Genomic DNA, 14,418 nt, shown 5'->3' with positions numbered 1-14,418 from the left:
ACAGGAGCTTGTACAGCTGTTCAAAACCGTTCCGCAAACCTAACTGGAACCGCAGTTCTAGGAGCGGCATGAGGGCCTTGCGCTGAAGAGGCGGTGGCGCGCTGACGGCGCAGCGCTAAGGGCTCCTTTCTGCTGGGCCATCAGGGTCCCGCCGACTCGGCCAGCCCCTGGGCACGGGGGCTGCGGTCGGACCTGCCGGGACAGGTCTGGCGATGTGCGGGCCGCCCCGCAGCCCACAGCCCCGTCGCAGCCCAGCCTCTCCCTCAGGGGCTTCCCGGCGCCACAAACCGAGGCCGGCGGGGCTGCCGGCCAGCTCCTCCCAGCGCCGGGAAGCGCGGCGCGCCGCGGGCAGGGAAGCGGGGCAGGCCGCTCCTCACCCAAGTACCCCGTGATGATCGTCACCGGGATCTTCCTGCTGGGGCTGGACTCGGCCTCCTCCGCGCCGCCGGCGTCTATCGGCACCAGGTCCGGGCAGTCTTCGTCCTCCATGAGAGCGCGGGCCCCCACAGCTCGGCGCGCCTCGCCAGCCCCGGCTGGGGAAGAGGGAGAGGCACGGGGCAGGCGGGGGGGCGGCGGCGGCGGCGGCGACAGCCGGGGAGGGCGCAAGGCGCCGCGCTCCCGCCCTCCCCCTCCAACCGCCGCCCGCTTCCCCGAGCCCCTGCGGCCGGGGGCCAGCCCCCGCTCACCTGTGTCCGCCTGGCGTCACGCAGCCCGCGTCACGCAGCCCCGCTGACGCGGGCCAGGGTACCCCCCGCCCGCCGCGCCGCGCCGCGCCTCCCCTGGGCGCATGCGCCCGCACCCCGACGGCGGCCCCCGGCCGGGCCCTGCCGCGCAGGCGCAGCCTGGAGGGCAGGCGGGGGGGCGTGGCCGCGCGTGCGGCCGTTCCGCCCTGAGGTGCTGGCGGGGCGGCGGCGGGGCTGGCCGTTACCCGTCCGTTCGCGGCCGGCGGCTGGGCGGCCTGAGGTGGGCGACAGCGGCGGCGCGGCGCCCGTCAGACGCGGCTGGAGGGCGCCAGGTCCTCCCGTCCGCTGCTTCTCCTCAGCCCGGTCTCGGGAAGAGAAATGTCGGTCCTGACCCGCCGGGAGCGCTGGAGACGACCCGGTCTGGTCAGCAAACCTTGTGCGGGGTGGATGTGCTGTCTTTTATTTATAATCAAATAAAATTAAGCTACAAATTGAAGATTACCTTTCTCTGTTTTCCATTAGATACCGTGAGGAGGTATGTACGTGTATACGACGTATCGATGGTTGATTTTAACCGTGTGGTGAACTCCCCAGCTTTTTGTGGACCGTAGGTAATACAATCGTATTACCTGTCGTAATCGTAGGTAATGCAAATCGGTAATACGTCTTCCATGTCTTCACATCAAAAGGTGTAAATGTAATAGTGTTGGGGGAGGCATGGAGAAGAGATTCGCTGATGCATGCTTACGTATGCATACTCCTCAAAACCCAGGTGTGGTTCTCTGCTCTCAGTATAAGGTCCAGTAACACAGGGTTGAGTACAGACCCATAAACTATGTTGGGCTTCATCTTGTTTGTGTGTTTGTTGGCTTGTATGGCGGTAAATATACTTAGTATTTATCCTTGAATCTTCTTGTGTAAGTTAAAACATTCCTTTAATACTGATGATGTTTGATGATATTCCACTCTAAATAGTTTGCTTTTACTTTGGCCATTCTGATTTTAACAAGCATGTAAAAGTCCGGTCTAAAAAAACCTATCAAATAACTTACATAATCCATTAATTCAGCTTGTCCTTGGAGATACAACCATATTTATTCCAACAGAAATACCTATAGCTACGTGATTGTCCAGATAATGAGTTCAAAAAGCAAATTATTAAAATCTTGATTTGTGAGAGATGCGGGTTTTTGCTGTGGTTGTAGTTAAAATAATTCAGTTGTCCTACACTATAAATCTTCTGCCAGCTGTATGCAATGTCAGCAGCGGCACAAGTGTGAAATTTTTGAGTTTAGCAAGGTGACAGGCTTAGGTATCTTTAGTAAATAAGGGCAGCTGACAGGTATCAGTTGTGGAGTTCTGTTTCCTTAACTGTGGAAAGCAGTGAATCTCATCCATTCATTATAGGGTATGATTATATAGTCTGTTGATTTGTAGAGTTTTAGGACCAATACGTGGTAACTGCATCTTTTTGTGTTCTTGTTTCAACCACTTGGGTTATCCCCTTGTGTGACGCATCCTGTTTTAAAGGAAAAACCTGATCAGTTTTTCAAAGCTGTATTTGTTAGAACCCTGACCAATGGTCTATGTTTTTGCTGTCCTGAGACTGCTCAGCTTTACATAGTTCTGTTACTAAGGGATTGATTAAGAAAAAATTTAAGATTTTAACTGCAAGAAAGCTGTGGGGTAAAGGAAGAAAAGATCAGAAGGGAGTTGGGAACTAGCAGCTTGGCATCACAGAACATATAAAAGGCTATAAGTTGTCTTTCAAAAATGAGGCTATTTGTAATACTGAATTTCATTTACATGTCAGTGAGACATCTGGTATTGGGGAAGAAAAAGGTGATGAAACCAGTGGCCTGGTTCTGTAAGCTGTTCTGCTTTTCATCAGTTCACATGAACCCTGCTCATTATTTTTCTTTTAAACAAAATTACCTAAAATAAATACTGTGGTTTCTGGGTTTCCTTTTGGTTTCTTTAAAGTTTATATTCAAACATTATAATTTTGCTGTAAGTATTAACTGTCTGTGCATTTCTGCTGAATTGTGTAATAAAGCCTACTTCGTAAAGATAGATGCAAAAGCTGCATATTTTATTGTGGTGGCAGCTAAAATGAGCATAACAAACCTAAATCTGAGTGGCACAGTTGGGGTGTTTTCTTCTAAGATATTTGTAGACCAGACATACGAGATCAGAAAGCAGTGAAGTGTTGATGGGTACCAGGAAGTCATATTTAATTACTACTTGAGGTGGCTGCAATTGAAATAAGCTAGTCCCTTCCCAAATACTGAAGATCTCAGTGCAAGCAAAGCCGTTTGCTTTGGGCTGATTTGGATGATGGACGAAAGCGTTTAACGCTGTTATTCTTTGAAGAGAATTGGGGAAGAAGACTGTAAGACCCACGAAAATAAGGAAGAGGGCGCACTGAAGAGCACTGCAGCTTACTGATTCCTGATTCAGTAGCAAGGGGAGCATGACCTGATTAAACAAGAGGAAAAGAAAATCATTGGTGTTTCAATACTATGTGGAATACAACAGTCTTAAAGCACCATGACCGCTGGAGAAGGAGGTTCCTTTAAGGTACTACTAATCTGTATAGTACAATGTAGTTTAGCATCACAGAGAAAGGATTTGCTGCAAATTCATACAATGATGCCCGATTTTTTGAATTATAGTTAACCTGCAAAACAATGTAGAAACAGAACTTAAGTTCAGTTTTGTGATCAGCTCAGTAGCTGTTGAGCAGGCCCACATATATCTCAAAATATAAGCTGGTAAGCAGACGCATAGCTTTAGTATGATTTGCATACTCCCCTGGGTACATTTACTTCTTTCTTGCCTGTTATCTGTGTTTAACTATTTCTGTATTTAACTATCTCTATTTTCTCATCTGTACTTGGATGGATAGCTTCTCTTGGCAACTGGACTTCATTTTTCTTTGAAGAATGTAGATTGTTCACACGTCGTGTAAGAGAAGGAAGATCTTTTGGAAACACCAACGTTACTCCAGTCAGTGCACCTGCTTTTTAACACTGCTGCTTTTTTTGACTTAGGTATTCAATATGCTGTTATGATGTGAAATGTAGTGAAACTGAGAACATTAGAATAAAGGTATGGCTTATAGTCAGGATTTAAATATCAACATACATCATCTAGCAAGTTGCCTAATTGTATGTAAGAAGATGGTGACAGTAAGGGAAAATTTTATCAGTGTTGTCTCTGCTTAAGTTCTGTTTACTGCGAAGGTCAGCAAAGAAATGCTTCTCTTGGAGAAACTCTCTGTTGAGGATCTGGCCAGCAACATTTTTATTTCTCCAGAAGAATTTGCACAGACAAATGGAAAAAGAAGATATGTTTTCACATAGTGTTTGGGTTTGGTTTTTTTTTTGAGTCAAGTGTTTTATGAAAAAACAGAAGGCTGCAAAGTGATCTAAGTTCCCTTTCTCCTGTTTCACCAACACAGAAATGAAACTTAAACCTAGGAGTGATTTTCTTTTTTTTTTTTTTTTTTTAAGGAAGGTTCAGTATTTCATTGCCAATCTATTTAATACATCAGTAGAAGTAATGGGAAATTACACTTATTTTTCTGAGATTTAGCCTACTAAATTTCATATAACATTTTTTGTTTAAAACAGTCTTGAAAAAATCACTTAGATTTTATCGGATACAGTCGAGATCCATGCCAGCAAGAGCACGGAACTTGACGGCATGTCAGCTTCCTTTAAGGAGAGTGTCTAGCTGCACTGGCTACATTATACTCTTCTAGCCAGTGGTGTTGTAGGAAGGTGGAATATAAGCAAACATTAACGGGCATTGTGTGTTGCTGGCAAGCACTGAGATCATCACAGTTCTGCTTTTGGTGTGAACCTCCAGATACTCTTACAAGGTAATTGGACAACAGTTATTCATTGCTGAAGTTAGATACTGCTGGTGTATTTTGCCAAGGATGCAAACTCACCGTTATAAAAGATACTGAGAAAACTCCCATGGGCTTAGCTCAGTTGCTGGTCAAGCATCAAAGGTACATCCTCAATAAATAAGCAGGTGACAACGAAAGCTTCAGCAGGGCTTTGTCATCCATGACTATCCTGGACCACAAAGTTGTGTTTAATGATGGGCACGATGCCGTAATACTCTATCAGGCAATACTCGTTGGAGGGATACCACTGATGGTGAAGAAGTGACTGCTAATTTACTCTTCTAAGAGAAAAGACGTTAGGAAATGTGTGTCTTAACAGAAAAAAAAAAAAAAAGGTAGATGGCATATAGACGTGCCGATTATTGTCACTTTCAGCGTTTCCCCAACCCCAGCTTGCACGCTGCTTCAAAACAACAGGCAGCAGCAGCCGTTCTGCCCCGAAGCACGTGGCGGGGCTGGGCCTGCAGCTCCTCAGCCTGCCCGGGCACATCAACCGACCGTGGGCCCGCCACCTCCAGGTCAGGTTGCAGGAGGAAGACCAAAGCACGGTGAGAGCATTTGAAGCCCAAGTGGAACGAGAGGGAAGCGCGGCTTTATCCCTTATTCTAGGGCTGAAGTGATGCAGTGATGACTCGGACCACTGTTTGGGATGCATGTGTGTGTGACAGGAGGATGGGGGTGAGGAAACGGGGACTATAAGCATGCTTTCTGCTGTATTGTGTACAAGATCCACCAACAGCTGCTGCCATCCAAGCAAGCTAGGTTTGGAAAACCATGGTCTGTTCTGAGTTGCATTGTTTTCTTCACTTTCAATTTCGTGCTGCCTTCACTGGGACCTGGTTTGATCCCATTTTTTTAATCTCCTGACTGGAAATATCATGTTCTACTTCTTGTTCTAAAGGCGTGATTAGACTCCATGACCTTGTATATAGCAGGTTTGCTTGTTGCAGGAATTCAAACAATAGTGTTTAACAATAAGCTGGAGCAGTACTGTTGACAATACTTAATTGGATAAGATAGTTTAAAAAAATCAATTTACCAACATCTCATCTGGTAGTACTCCAATGAGTTAAAACCATGTGAACTTTCTTGATAAAATTCTTTTTTTTTTCCTTTTTTTTTTTTTCTTTTTTCCCCCAAAAAGGCAATGGAATTGCTGACATAATAGATGAAAAGGAGTATTTGATGAGTTTTGATGCTCAAATGCTGAAGTAGGCTGCTGATAATTCAGTTCATCCAAAAAGATGAAAACTTACAATGATCTAAGTATTTGGTCTGTACAGGCTGAATATACTAGCAGTTTTGGAAACCTTACTTTTGTGTGTCTCCTCGGGCATTTTTTCCTGCATGTGACAAAATATTTTTGAGTAATCCTTTTGTCTGTGCTTACCAAGAATGTACGCAACTCTAAAATAAATAGTTGTATCATTCATAAGTGGGTATATTTGTGCAAGTTGAGATGTTATCTGCATTGCTGCAAGCTCGAGCTGTGTGGCCAGATTTGGCAATCAAGGAAGGTCCTACTTCACGCCACATGAGCTGTTAAGATGGACTCTTTGTCATAGCTTCAATAAAAAATGAGGTAGTGGTTTCTTCCTGAGTAGTTAGTAGTTCTGGAGATACAGCCAGAAGAAGAAACATCTTCCTCTCTTAAACAAACAAACAAAAAACAACACCCTAAACCCAACTAACCACAGACTTCCGTAAAGGAAGAATGTCCAATTCCTTTTGTGGGACCTGCCGTGAACAGAAAGATGGGTTTGAAACCTATCTAATACCAAAACTGTCTTACCATCTCTACAACCAGACAATGTACAGAATGGTTAATGGAGCTACCTGCCTTTTTTTCATTGCTTACTTTTCTCCTCCTTAGCTTGTAAGTTGCTAGAAACAGAGGCATAGCACTTCATGGAAGCTTTTGAAATTAAACAAATGAAAAGGATGGCTATGGTTTTCAAAAGCAGTATTTTGAGAAAGATAAAAGACTTGACTTCCTACTGTGGATGAGCAGCTCTTCTAGTGACAGGTTATATGCACAGTTAAGCTACCAGAAAACAATTTCATGTGATAGGAAGGACCTACTGTACTAGTGGAGAACTGCATAACGTTTTTTCCTCCTATTTAGAATCATAGAATCGTTAAAGTTGGAAAAGACCCTTAAGATCATCGAGTCCAACCCTTAACCTAGCACTGCCAAGTCACCACTAAACCATGTCCTCAAGCACCATGCTTCCCGTCTTTTATACAGGAGACAGAATGAGGTGGAACAGAGAGAGCCCATCTCGACATGTGGAAGGAGTACATAAGAAGCATTTCTTGCCCATTCTGCCCTAGACAGCATAGAAAACTGACAAACTGGTGTTTATTTCATGGTTATTTCATGGCATTTTAAAGACAGCATGGTTTATATTAATCTCTAAGCTAAAATTCTGAAAAGCAAATAGGAGAGAAGCAGCTCCTCTCTCCACCAATTTCCTGTAAGAGCAAAGAGAGTAGGTATACTAGAAAGGCCAAGATGTTAAAATAAGCATTTCACCTGGATTTTGGATGCTTAGCTTTCAACGGTGCTGAGGCCCTGAACTCCAAGGAGAGTAGGTAAGAAATGCATACCATTGATCCAGGAAAAAAATTAAACTTTGGGTATCCCAGATTAGGCTCTCAAAAATGGATGTGTCCATTTAAATTACATGGGTCTACTAAAATTGAAAAAAGGTTACATTTTTTCTTGTTTCTTTCCACTGCTGACAGAAGGCAGGCTGCACGCTTTGAGTTTTTGTAGAGTAGTAACACATCTACTAAAACTGCAGCCAGTCTGTGCACTGAAGAGAGGTGTGAAGGCAGCAACCATCTTTCAACAGACATGCGCAAGTGCAGACTAGAAGAAAGCTGCTGTGGAGCAGTGTCTTGCCACAGCCAGTATCTCTGACACTCCGGAGTTTTCTTGTCACCAACATGCATGCCAGATTGTAGCTACGTATCAGTGATCTGTAACTAGGTGATATTTAAGTTCAAATTACGTGTAGGTAAGTGGCCTTCGCTTTATCCTGGCAGCGTAAAGAAAGGATGGGTGTGGTGGGTAAGTTCCATGCAATAAAGTGTCTAATTTTTTCTTCCTAAAGCAAATGTTTGTTATCAATACCATTGTATTAATAGTAGATTTTAATATTTTTTTTCTGAGGTTTTCAGACTCGTATCTGAGGTCTTATTCTGCTGTAAATCCTTGTGGGTTTTTTCCCCCAAAACATATCCATATTTCTTTCCATTTTCAACTCTGTTTACTTCTGTTTTTTGTTAAATCTTTCACCTCTTCAGCCATCTGCACTTCCCTAATGGCACACAGCCAGTGCTCTTCAAAGACCGTAGCGCTTAACATTCATATTTGGGACCAGCCATACTTAACAGTGCTCTAGAGAATGGTGAATCCTGCAGAGTAAGAGGTAATCATTGCTAGCACAATTTTAGGCCTTCGCTATTTGACAGTCTTCCATTCCTTGCCTCGAATCACACTATTTTCCTCTAGGTACCCTGCAGCTCACTGGGAATGGAGAGAGAAGCTATGACTGCCTTTCAACGGGTGAATCCTAATGTTGTTGCCACCAAGGCATGGATTTAATAAAAATAGCACAACCTGAAACTGAATGGCCTCTGCTACCCCAGAATTCACCTGTAGGAACCGTGTTTGGCTTCTGTTTCCCCTTTCAAATGAAGCCTGAGTTCTGTTTTATCTGCAGAATCAGTGAAGTCTGCACCAAGGCTGAGAGAAAAATACCAGTCAGGAAACACCACTTTGTAACACAATGACAAGATACTTAGTAAAAACGGCCTTTTAAAAAAGTCGAGCTACAAGTGCAGGTGAAGAGAACAGCAGCGGGGCCGGCTTTGTGCCAAGGGGAGCTGGTGTCTGGTGTTGGTACGTGCAAGTTTTCCTTACGCAGTTTAGGGGTAAGAGGAACATAACATCCTGGGTTCACGTGTGGGTTGGCGAAATATCATCCTAGGTAACGAGCAGGCATCTCTTCACCCCTTACACCCCTCTGCCTCCACCCGCCCCAACAGCTCCGTCCCTGAGCCAGCGCGGCCGGGGAAGGACCCCGGCTCTTCCCTCTGCCCGGCGGAGGCCGCGCTGGCGCCCGGCGGAGGCCAGCAGTGGCCGCTGCCCCCTCGCCCGCCCCGCAGAGCAGCGCTCGCCCCGCGGCTTCCACAAGCAGGGGGGTCGGGGGGTGCGCAGGGATTCCGCCGCGCCGCGCCCTCAGGGGCGCAAGGTGCCCCCCCTCCTCATCGCCCTTGCCCAAACGCCTGCCTTCCCCGCTGCCTCCCGCCGGGTACCCACGGGCGGTTCGGGTGTCGCCTGCGTTAAAGAGGGAGGTGAAATTCCCGTCCCCTCCCCGCGCCCGGGTGCGCCCCGGCCGCGGCGGGCAGCCCGCGACAGCCACGGGGAGCGGGGCGGCGGGCCCGGGGTGGCGGGGGGGGGCGGCGGTGGGGGGAGAAGCCAGCTGTGCACCGGGGCAGATCCCTCCCACTCCGGACGATTTCGGTGAGGAAGGTGAAATGCGGAAGTCGCCACCCAGAGCTGTCAGAAGACCGTCGGGTTTTAGCCCGCAGCACGCAATTAAGAAAAATAAATTAATAAAATAAAGCCGCCCTTCGTGCGTACAGCCGGCGTCGGTCCTCGTCGGCAGCCGCCAGCCGCGGCCGCTCTTCCGCATGGCGACTCTGCCCGCCGCAGACAGGAGGGCGTTCGCCCTGAAGATCAACAGGTAAGGGGCTTCCCTCGTACCTCGCAGCCATTCCTCGCCTGGCTGAGCCCCAGAGCCGGCCGAGGCAGCCGGCCGGGCTGCGGGAGCGGGGGGCGGGACGGCTCCTCCCTGGGAGACCCCCGGGGCGTGGAGCCAGCCGCCAGCTCCCGGCAGCCGAGCTGACCCGCCGCCGCCGGCGGCCGGCCCTCGGGCGGGCAGCCCTCCCTCCTCCGCCCGGCTGCTCCCGCCGCCGGCAAGCGGCCGCCCTCGGCGGGCCCCGCCGGCCCTCGCCTGGCCCCGGGGAGGTGCAGCGCCGGGCTGCCCTCCTGCGACTCGCCGTGCGACTCGACGAAGCCTCCGCAGGCGAAGGCGGCGACGGGTTCCTGTCCCCTGGCAGGGAGGGAACGTCCGGTGGCCCCCCGGGGTTTGGTCCCCGTCTGTCCTGTCCGAGCAAGCCCCGAGCCGGCTGGAGGGGCTGCTCGCTGGCGGGGGGTTGGGGTTCCTCCTCCGCACCGAGCGGCGAAGTGACCTGGTGTCGCAGTTAGCGCTCCTGGGACATGCGGGGTTGATGTGGGGCATCAGTGCCGCAATGGCACACCTCCCTGGGATTTTTGTTTTTCTTTTCGCCCTTTCATCTATGAAAAGAAAAAATCCTGATGACTGAAAATAAATCTACCTCCCCCCTTCCTTCCCTAAACCAAGTAAATTAAGAGTTCAGCTGTTGGAACACCGTACTCTTGCGACTGAAGTTGCTGTCTACTAGACTGTGGTGTCTTTTCCGAGGGAAGTGCTGACTCTCAGCTGGTCTGTGCTCTGTGGTGGCAGTAAGAAACCAAGACAATTATTTACATATTGTTAGGTTTTCAAGAGTCTTGTCATCTGAGCCAAAAACTGTGTTTCCAGGGTGTTGATGTAAGTGCAAGGTAACTGAGTTTGCTGACACAAAAAAGAACAAATAGCACAATGGTAATACAAACTGAGGATAAGTCTGTGCCAGAGAGAAAAGTATGCCGAGAAACTCCGCCTCCTCAGCAATTTATTGGAAGACATGGGGTTTGCAGTCGCAGAGGATAAAATTAGCTCCGCTGTGATGTGCCTTTCCCATGGCAGAATATGCATCAGTGTACCTTTCTGAATCCTTTGGGAATTAATTTTAAATTTATCGTGGAATCTCAAGATCACAAGAGTGAGATGTCATATTGAGAAGCCATCAGATGAGCAGTTCACTACAGGATCCTGCCACGATTCCTGATCGTTTGGAGACTTGCTTGAATAAAGAGTGTAACTGGCTGATATTTAGAGGGTTTGGGTTATTTTCTTTCTTACTATTTTTAGGGTCAGCCTTCTGGCAGCTTTTCCCAGCTGTGGTGATGGTCACTGTTCATCTGTATGACTAAAGCCTTACAAAGTAGTGGCATCGTAACAGTTAATCTGGCTTCATTTCACAAAGTCTCACAAAGGTTTTGCTAGTAAGAACCGTTGTGAAGTGAAACCATTGTTATATTTTTTTGTAATTTCTTTTTCTTTCGATTCAATAGTGAACTATTCAGTATTTTTTTTAGCAAATTAAATGTTCAAATATGTTATTCATCATGTTCTGAATATGATTCCGATTTAACAATTTGCATGTTTATTTTACAAGTAAGAATATTCTCTTTTACACAGTGTGGTAGAAACAACATCTATTTGCTAGGAGAACACCATGTTTCCCTTTCTTCAAAAGGAGCAGGTCATTTTTACATGACCCGAGTGCAGTTTGTTCTGCTGACAGCAGAGCAATATATCTTCATAGGAAGCATTTTTAATGTGGCGTTTTGGGTTTTTTAAAGGAATTTTCAAAATGAGAGGAATAATAGGTCAGTGTGTTAGCTTTCTTGCCTGTACACAAAAGGCTAATTTACAGCTACAAATTTTCGTTCCTCTTTCTTCAGAGTTCCTGAGCTTGCTTACTTCTGCAAAATGCAACTCTGAGTGAAAGTTGGATGTTACTGGCAAGGCATCATTTGCAGGAGTTATTACATTGCCTGTATAATTACTCTCCATTCACTACAAATTGGCATGCAAGCTCTTCTCTTTCTCGCCCTTTCTCTTGCCGGTGACTTGACTAAGCTGTGTACTGTTTTTATGAGGACTGGCAGCATTTTAGGCTCTGTACTGGTTCCTCAGTACAATGACACCAGCTGCCTCCCTGCTAGTTACGTGAGCTGTACCCTGGTGTGTTTGGTGAAGCATGATGGATATCTGACCACCTTATGAACTATGCTAAACACTGTTCTGTAAAAAATTAGCAATGACGTAATCCAAAATGTTGTGTTAGCGGTCTCGTCATGATTTAAAGTTAGTGTGAGTTATCGATCATGAGCACTGGAGCTGCAGATGCTTCAGGAACAGCTGTTACATGACAAGCATTGCATTTGTTCAAAACAAGGTCAAACTTTTAAATCGGGTGTTCACATGCCTCCAGACTTGTAAGTTGCGTATGCAACCTGCCCACATAACCATCTCTTCCTTTCACCTTATTCTTCCTTCCACCCATCTGGTGTCTGTTGCCCCAACCTGTTGCTTCCTGCCTTTTTTAATCCTGCAAAGACTTGCACATGTGTTTTTAATGCATGTATGTGAGTAGTTCCTTCTGTTTTAATGGGATCACTTTTATGTATAATGATGTTCATCTCATATGTAGAAGTGAAGGAGCAAGCCTTTAGTGTCCCTCATGTCAGGCAGCATTCCTGCTACTTACCTGTGTATTACCCAGAGATAAGCTGCTGAAAACTGAGCAGGACCTCAGAAAACATCATCTGCAAAATTTTTTTTTTTTTTTAAATTACATGAGAAATTAAATTTCTGTCCAGCTTTATAGGTTCTTTGAAATGAAGCCTAAAGTATCACTTAAAAGTAAGTTGTATCTGTCTTTCCCAACGGCCTCCTGCGTTGGACAGAGGAAGGGACAGAAAACTCTCATTAATGTGCAACACTGAGAGACCTTTCTGGCGCTCTCTGAGTGTGTTAGGTGCCTGTGGTGGTTGGAAGCCAGCATGGGACATGACAAAGTAGATCATCCTTGTTGAGTCCTGGATAGTAACTAGAAGGTCTCTGGATTGCATGTTGTAAATGTGTCTACTTTCCAGTCACAGTATTTATACCCAGGAACCAAGAAAGCTGAAAAATAATTTTGTAAACTGCTGAGAAAAAACAGCTCGTCATTGCTAAAAGTGTGGGCTCTAACATGTACCAGCTGAGCAGTGTACATTTGAGAGACCATAAAAGCTGAATTTTAATCACTTTGTCTCAGCAGTGTGTTAGGATAAACACAGCATTCACGGAAGAGATTTTCTATTTTTATTACTTTTATTTAGCTAGTGTAGTTTACTGTTTTATCTTCCACATAGATCTTGCAGTAGTAGTTACTTGTTTTGACTTCAAGTGAACAAAATTGTGCTTTAGGCACACTGGGCACCAGTGCTATATATTCAAAATATTTCAATACATAAATTACAAAACAGAGAACTACCAAGAGCAGCAATATGGCTCCCTAACATATCACTTAACTTTCAGTCATGTGACTCATGCAATTAAAAACACTCCCAATAAACTTACGCGTCAACTGTCTCTATAGACAACCTATGTCTGCATTTTACAAGTGTTGTAACACAAATTTTTAGCATTTACTTCTATAATTTCATTTCCTTGTCCCTGCAATTTCCAGTTGCCAAACAAAATTTTCTTTTCCTGTACTAGTTTTAAGAAGTGTACTTAAGGATGAGTTTACATGCATAGATTTATATTTGAAAAAACAAACAACCCACACTACCAATATTAGAGCAAACATTTAGCTAAAGATTTCAAATTTTTAAAAGCCTGTGATAGAAGTCTAACCCCTACTTATTTCTCAAATTATACCATGAATTCTACTTTACATTAATGATGATAATACATTTAAATTATTTCTGCCTGAAATGAAAAGGTCAGCTTAAATCTTATATTGTACAAAGTCTCGGTCCTGAAGGTTCACAAGAAATTACCCTAAATGGCAGGGGCTGTTGCAGAGGGGTCAGGTACAGTGCAAAATGGTTTCAGTGGCAGAACAAGCTATTTCCTACGTACTCTGATAGCAGATTTCTGTTCAGTGCAACGCCTTTATGGGGCTGAGGCCAGCGTCTTTTGATTGAATTTCAATAAAATCCTTGTTATATGGATATAATAAAATGCTAATTACTTAAGAGCATTGTCCAGACTCCATTGTATAGGCAAAGCTATTTATTTTAATTATTTTTTCTTTTTAAACTTTAAATATATTAAATAAGCTGCAGGGACAACCTCAGTCCTTTGTGTGTACAATAGATTTATGTAGTAAATGTAAAGATCTAGTGCATTTTTTAAAAAGGTATGGTAAATTCTCATAGTCAGTTTCTTACTTAAAGTAATATATCATAAAAACGTTCATAAAATTACCAGCCTGCTAATAGCAAAGGCATCTGCCATGTGTTTGCTGCATACCTAAAATGCACATTCATACTTTATCAACGTTTAAAAGCTGCTTGTAGATATATCCTTCTTATCAAGTGTGACCATTGAGCCATAGCCTTATAATATGTAACGTCAGGACAGTGGTAGTATTAAAAATCCTGTGTTTGTTTTTACTGAGTCAACCTAATTCAAGAAAGCGAGTCACAAAGGAGAGCACACTTGATGAATGGGTCGAATCCTGCTTTACTCTAATGTGTGGCACCCTGGGAATCTACCTAAGGGAGGATAACTCAAGTTAATAAGCCTTTGCAGGTTTATATTCAAGACCGTTTTTTCAAACAATCAAATCTAAAATCTGTACCATAAATATACAGCGCACTATGGCTTTTAAGAGAGTTTTAAAAATTCCAGTTTGTAATTACTATGGGAAAAGACTCCTTCTTACATACTACATGTGTGAAATAGTAGTGGTTTTGTCTTTGGTACAGAGAATATTAAACACTAATAACAGATTAAAGATAAAAAAATAGGGTGTATATATAAGTTTCATATGTTATGTATAACAATCTGTTAGTAACAGTTTATAGTAAATGGCCAGTTTTCTTAGACTTCC

The 14,418-nt window shown here is 44.9% G+C and overlaps 2 protein-coding genes and 1 long non-coding RNA gene across 13 annotated transcripts in view; 2 read left to right on the top strand and 1 right to left on the bottom strand.

Annotated features, from left to right (window-relative positions):
• The window catches only part of ZNG1A (Zn regulated GTPase metalloprotein activator 1A), a 29,315-nt gene extending 28,498 nt beyond the window's left edge, over positions 1–817 (bottom strand). For 2 of the 8 annotated variants that reach the window (XR_015700924.1, XR_015700925.1), the window contains exon 1: positions 378–802. Coding sequence is in view for 5 of the 8 variants with exons in the window: in XM_087741375.1 (XP_087597501.1) it covers positions 378–489 (112 nt within the window). In the remaining 3 variants the exon portion in view is untranslated. Of the gene's footprint in view, positions 1–377 lie in introns of all 8 variants that reach the window. The other 6 variants (XR_015700926.1, XM_087741379.1, XM_087741375.1 and 3 more) reach the window with 5 other exon arrangements.
• Positions 818–887: 70 nt separating this feature from the next.
• Positions 888–8,376, top strand: LOC148050609 (uncharacterized). Its single transcript, XR_015700991.1, has 4 exons — positions 888–1,106; positions 1,206–1,327; positions 7,915–8,039; positions 8,123–8,376. It is a non-coding gene; the product is annotated as an uncharacterized LOC148050609 (long non-coding RNA).
• A 698-nt stretch (positions 8,377–9,074) lies between these two features.
• The window catches only part of DOCK8 (dedicator of cytokinesis 8), a 94,445-nt gene continuing 89,101 nt past the window's right edge, over positions 9,075–14,418 (top strand). For 3 of the 4 annotated variants that reach the window (XM_087741486.1, XM_087741483.1, XM_087741484.1), the window contains exon 1: positions 9,076–9,359. Coding sequence is in view for 2 of the 4 variants with exons in the window: in XM_087741483.1 (XP_087597609.1) it covers positions 9,307–9,359 (53 nt within the window). In the remaining 2 variants the exon portion in view is untranslated. Of the gene's footprint in view, positions 9,360–14,418 lie in introns of all 4 variants that reach the window. The other variant, XM_087741487.1, reaches the window with a different exon arrangement.

This window comes from Nipponia nippon, unplaced genomic scaffold, assembly GCF_047370975.1.
Source record: "Nipponia nippon isolate SJK-2023a ecotype South Korea unplaced genomic scaffold, ASM4737097v1 scaffold_8, whole genome shotgun sequence".
NCBI lineage: Eukaryota > Metazoa > Chordata > Aves > Pelecaniformes > Threskiornithidae > Nipponia > Nipponia nippon.
The sequence above is the reverse complement of the archived record's forward strand: the minus strand, read 5'-3'. Positions and strand labels throughout refer to the sequence as shown.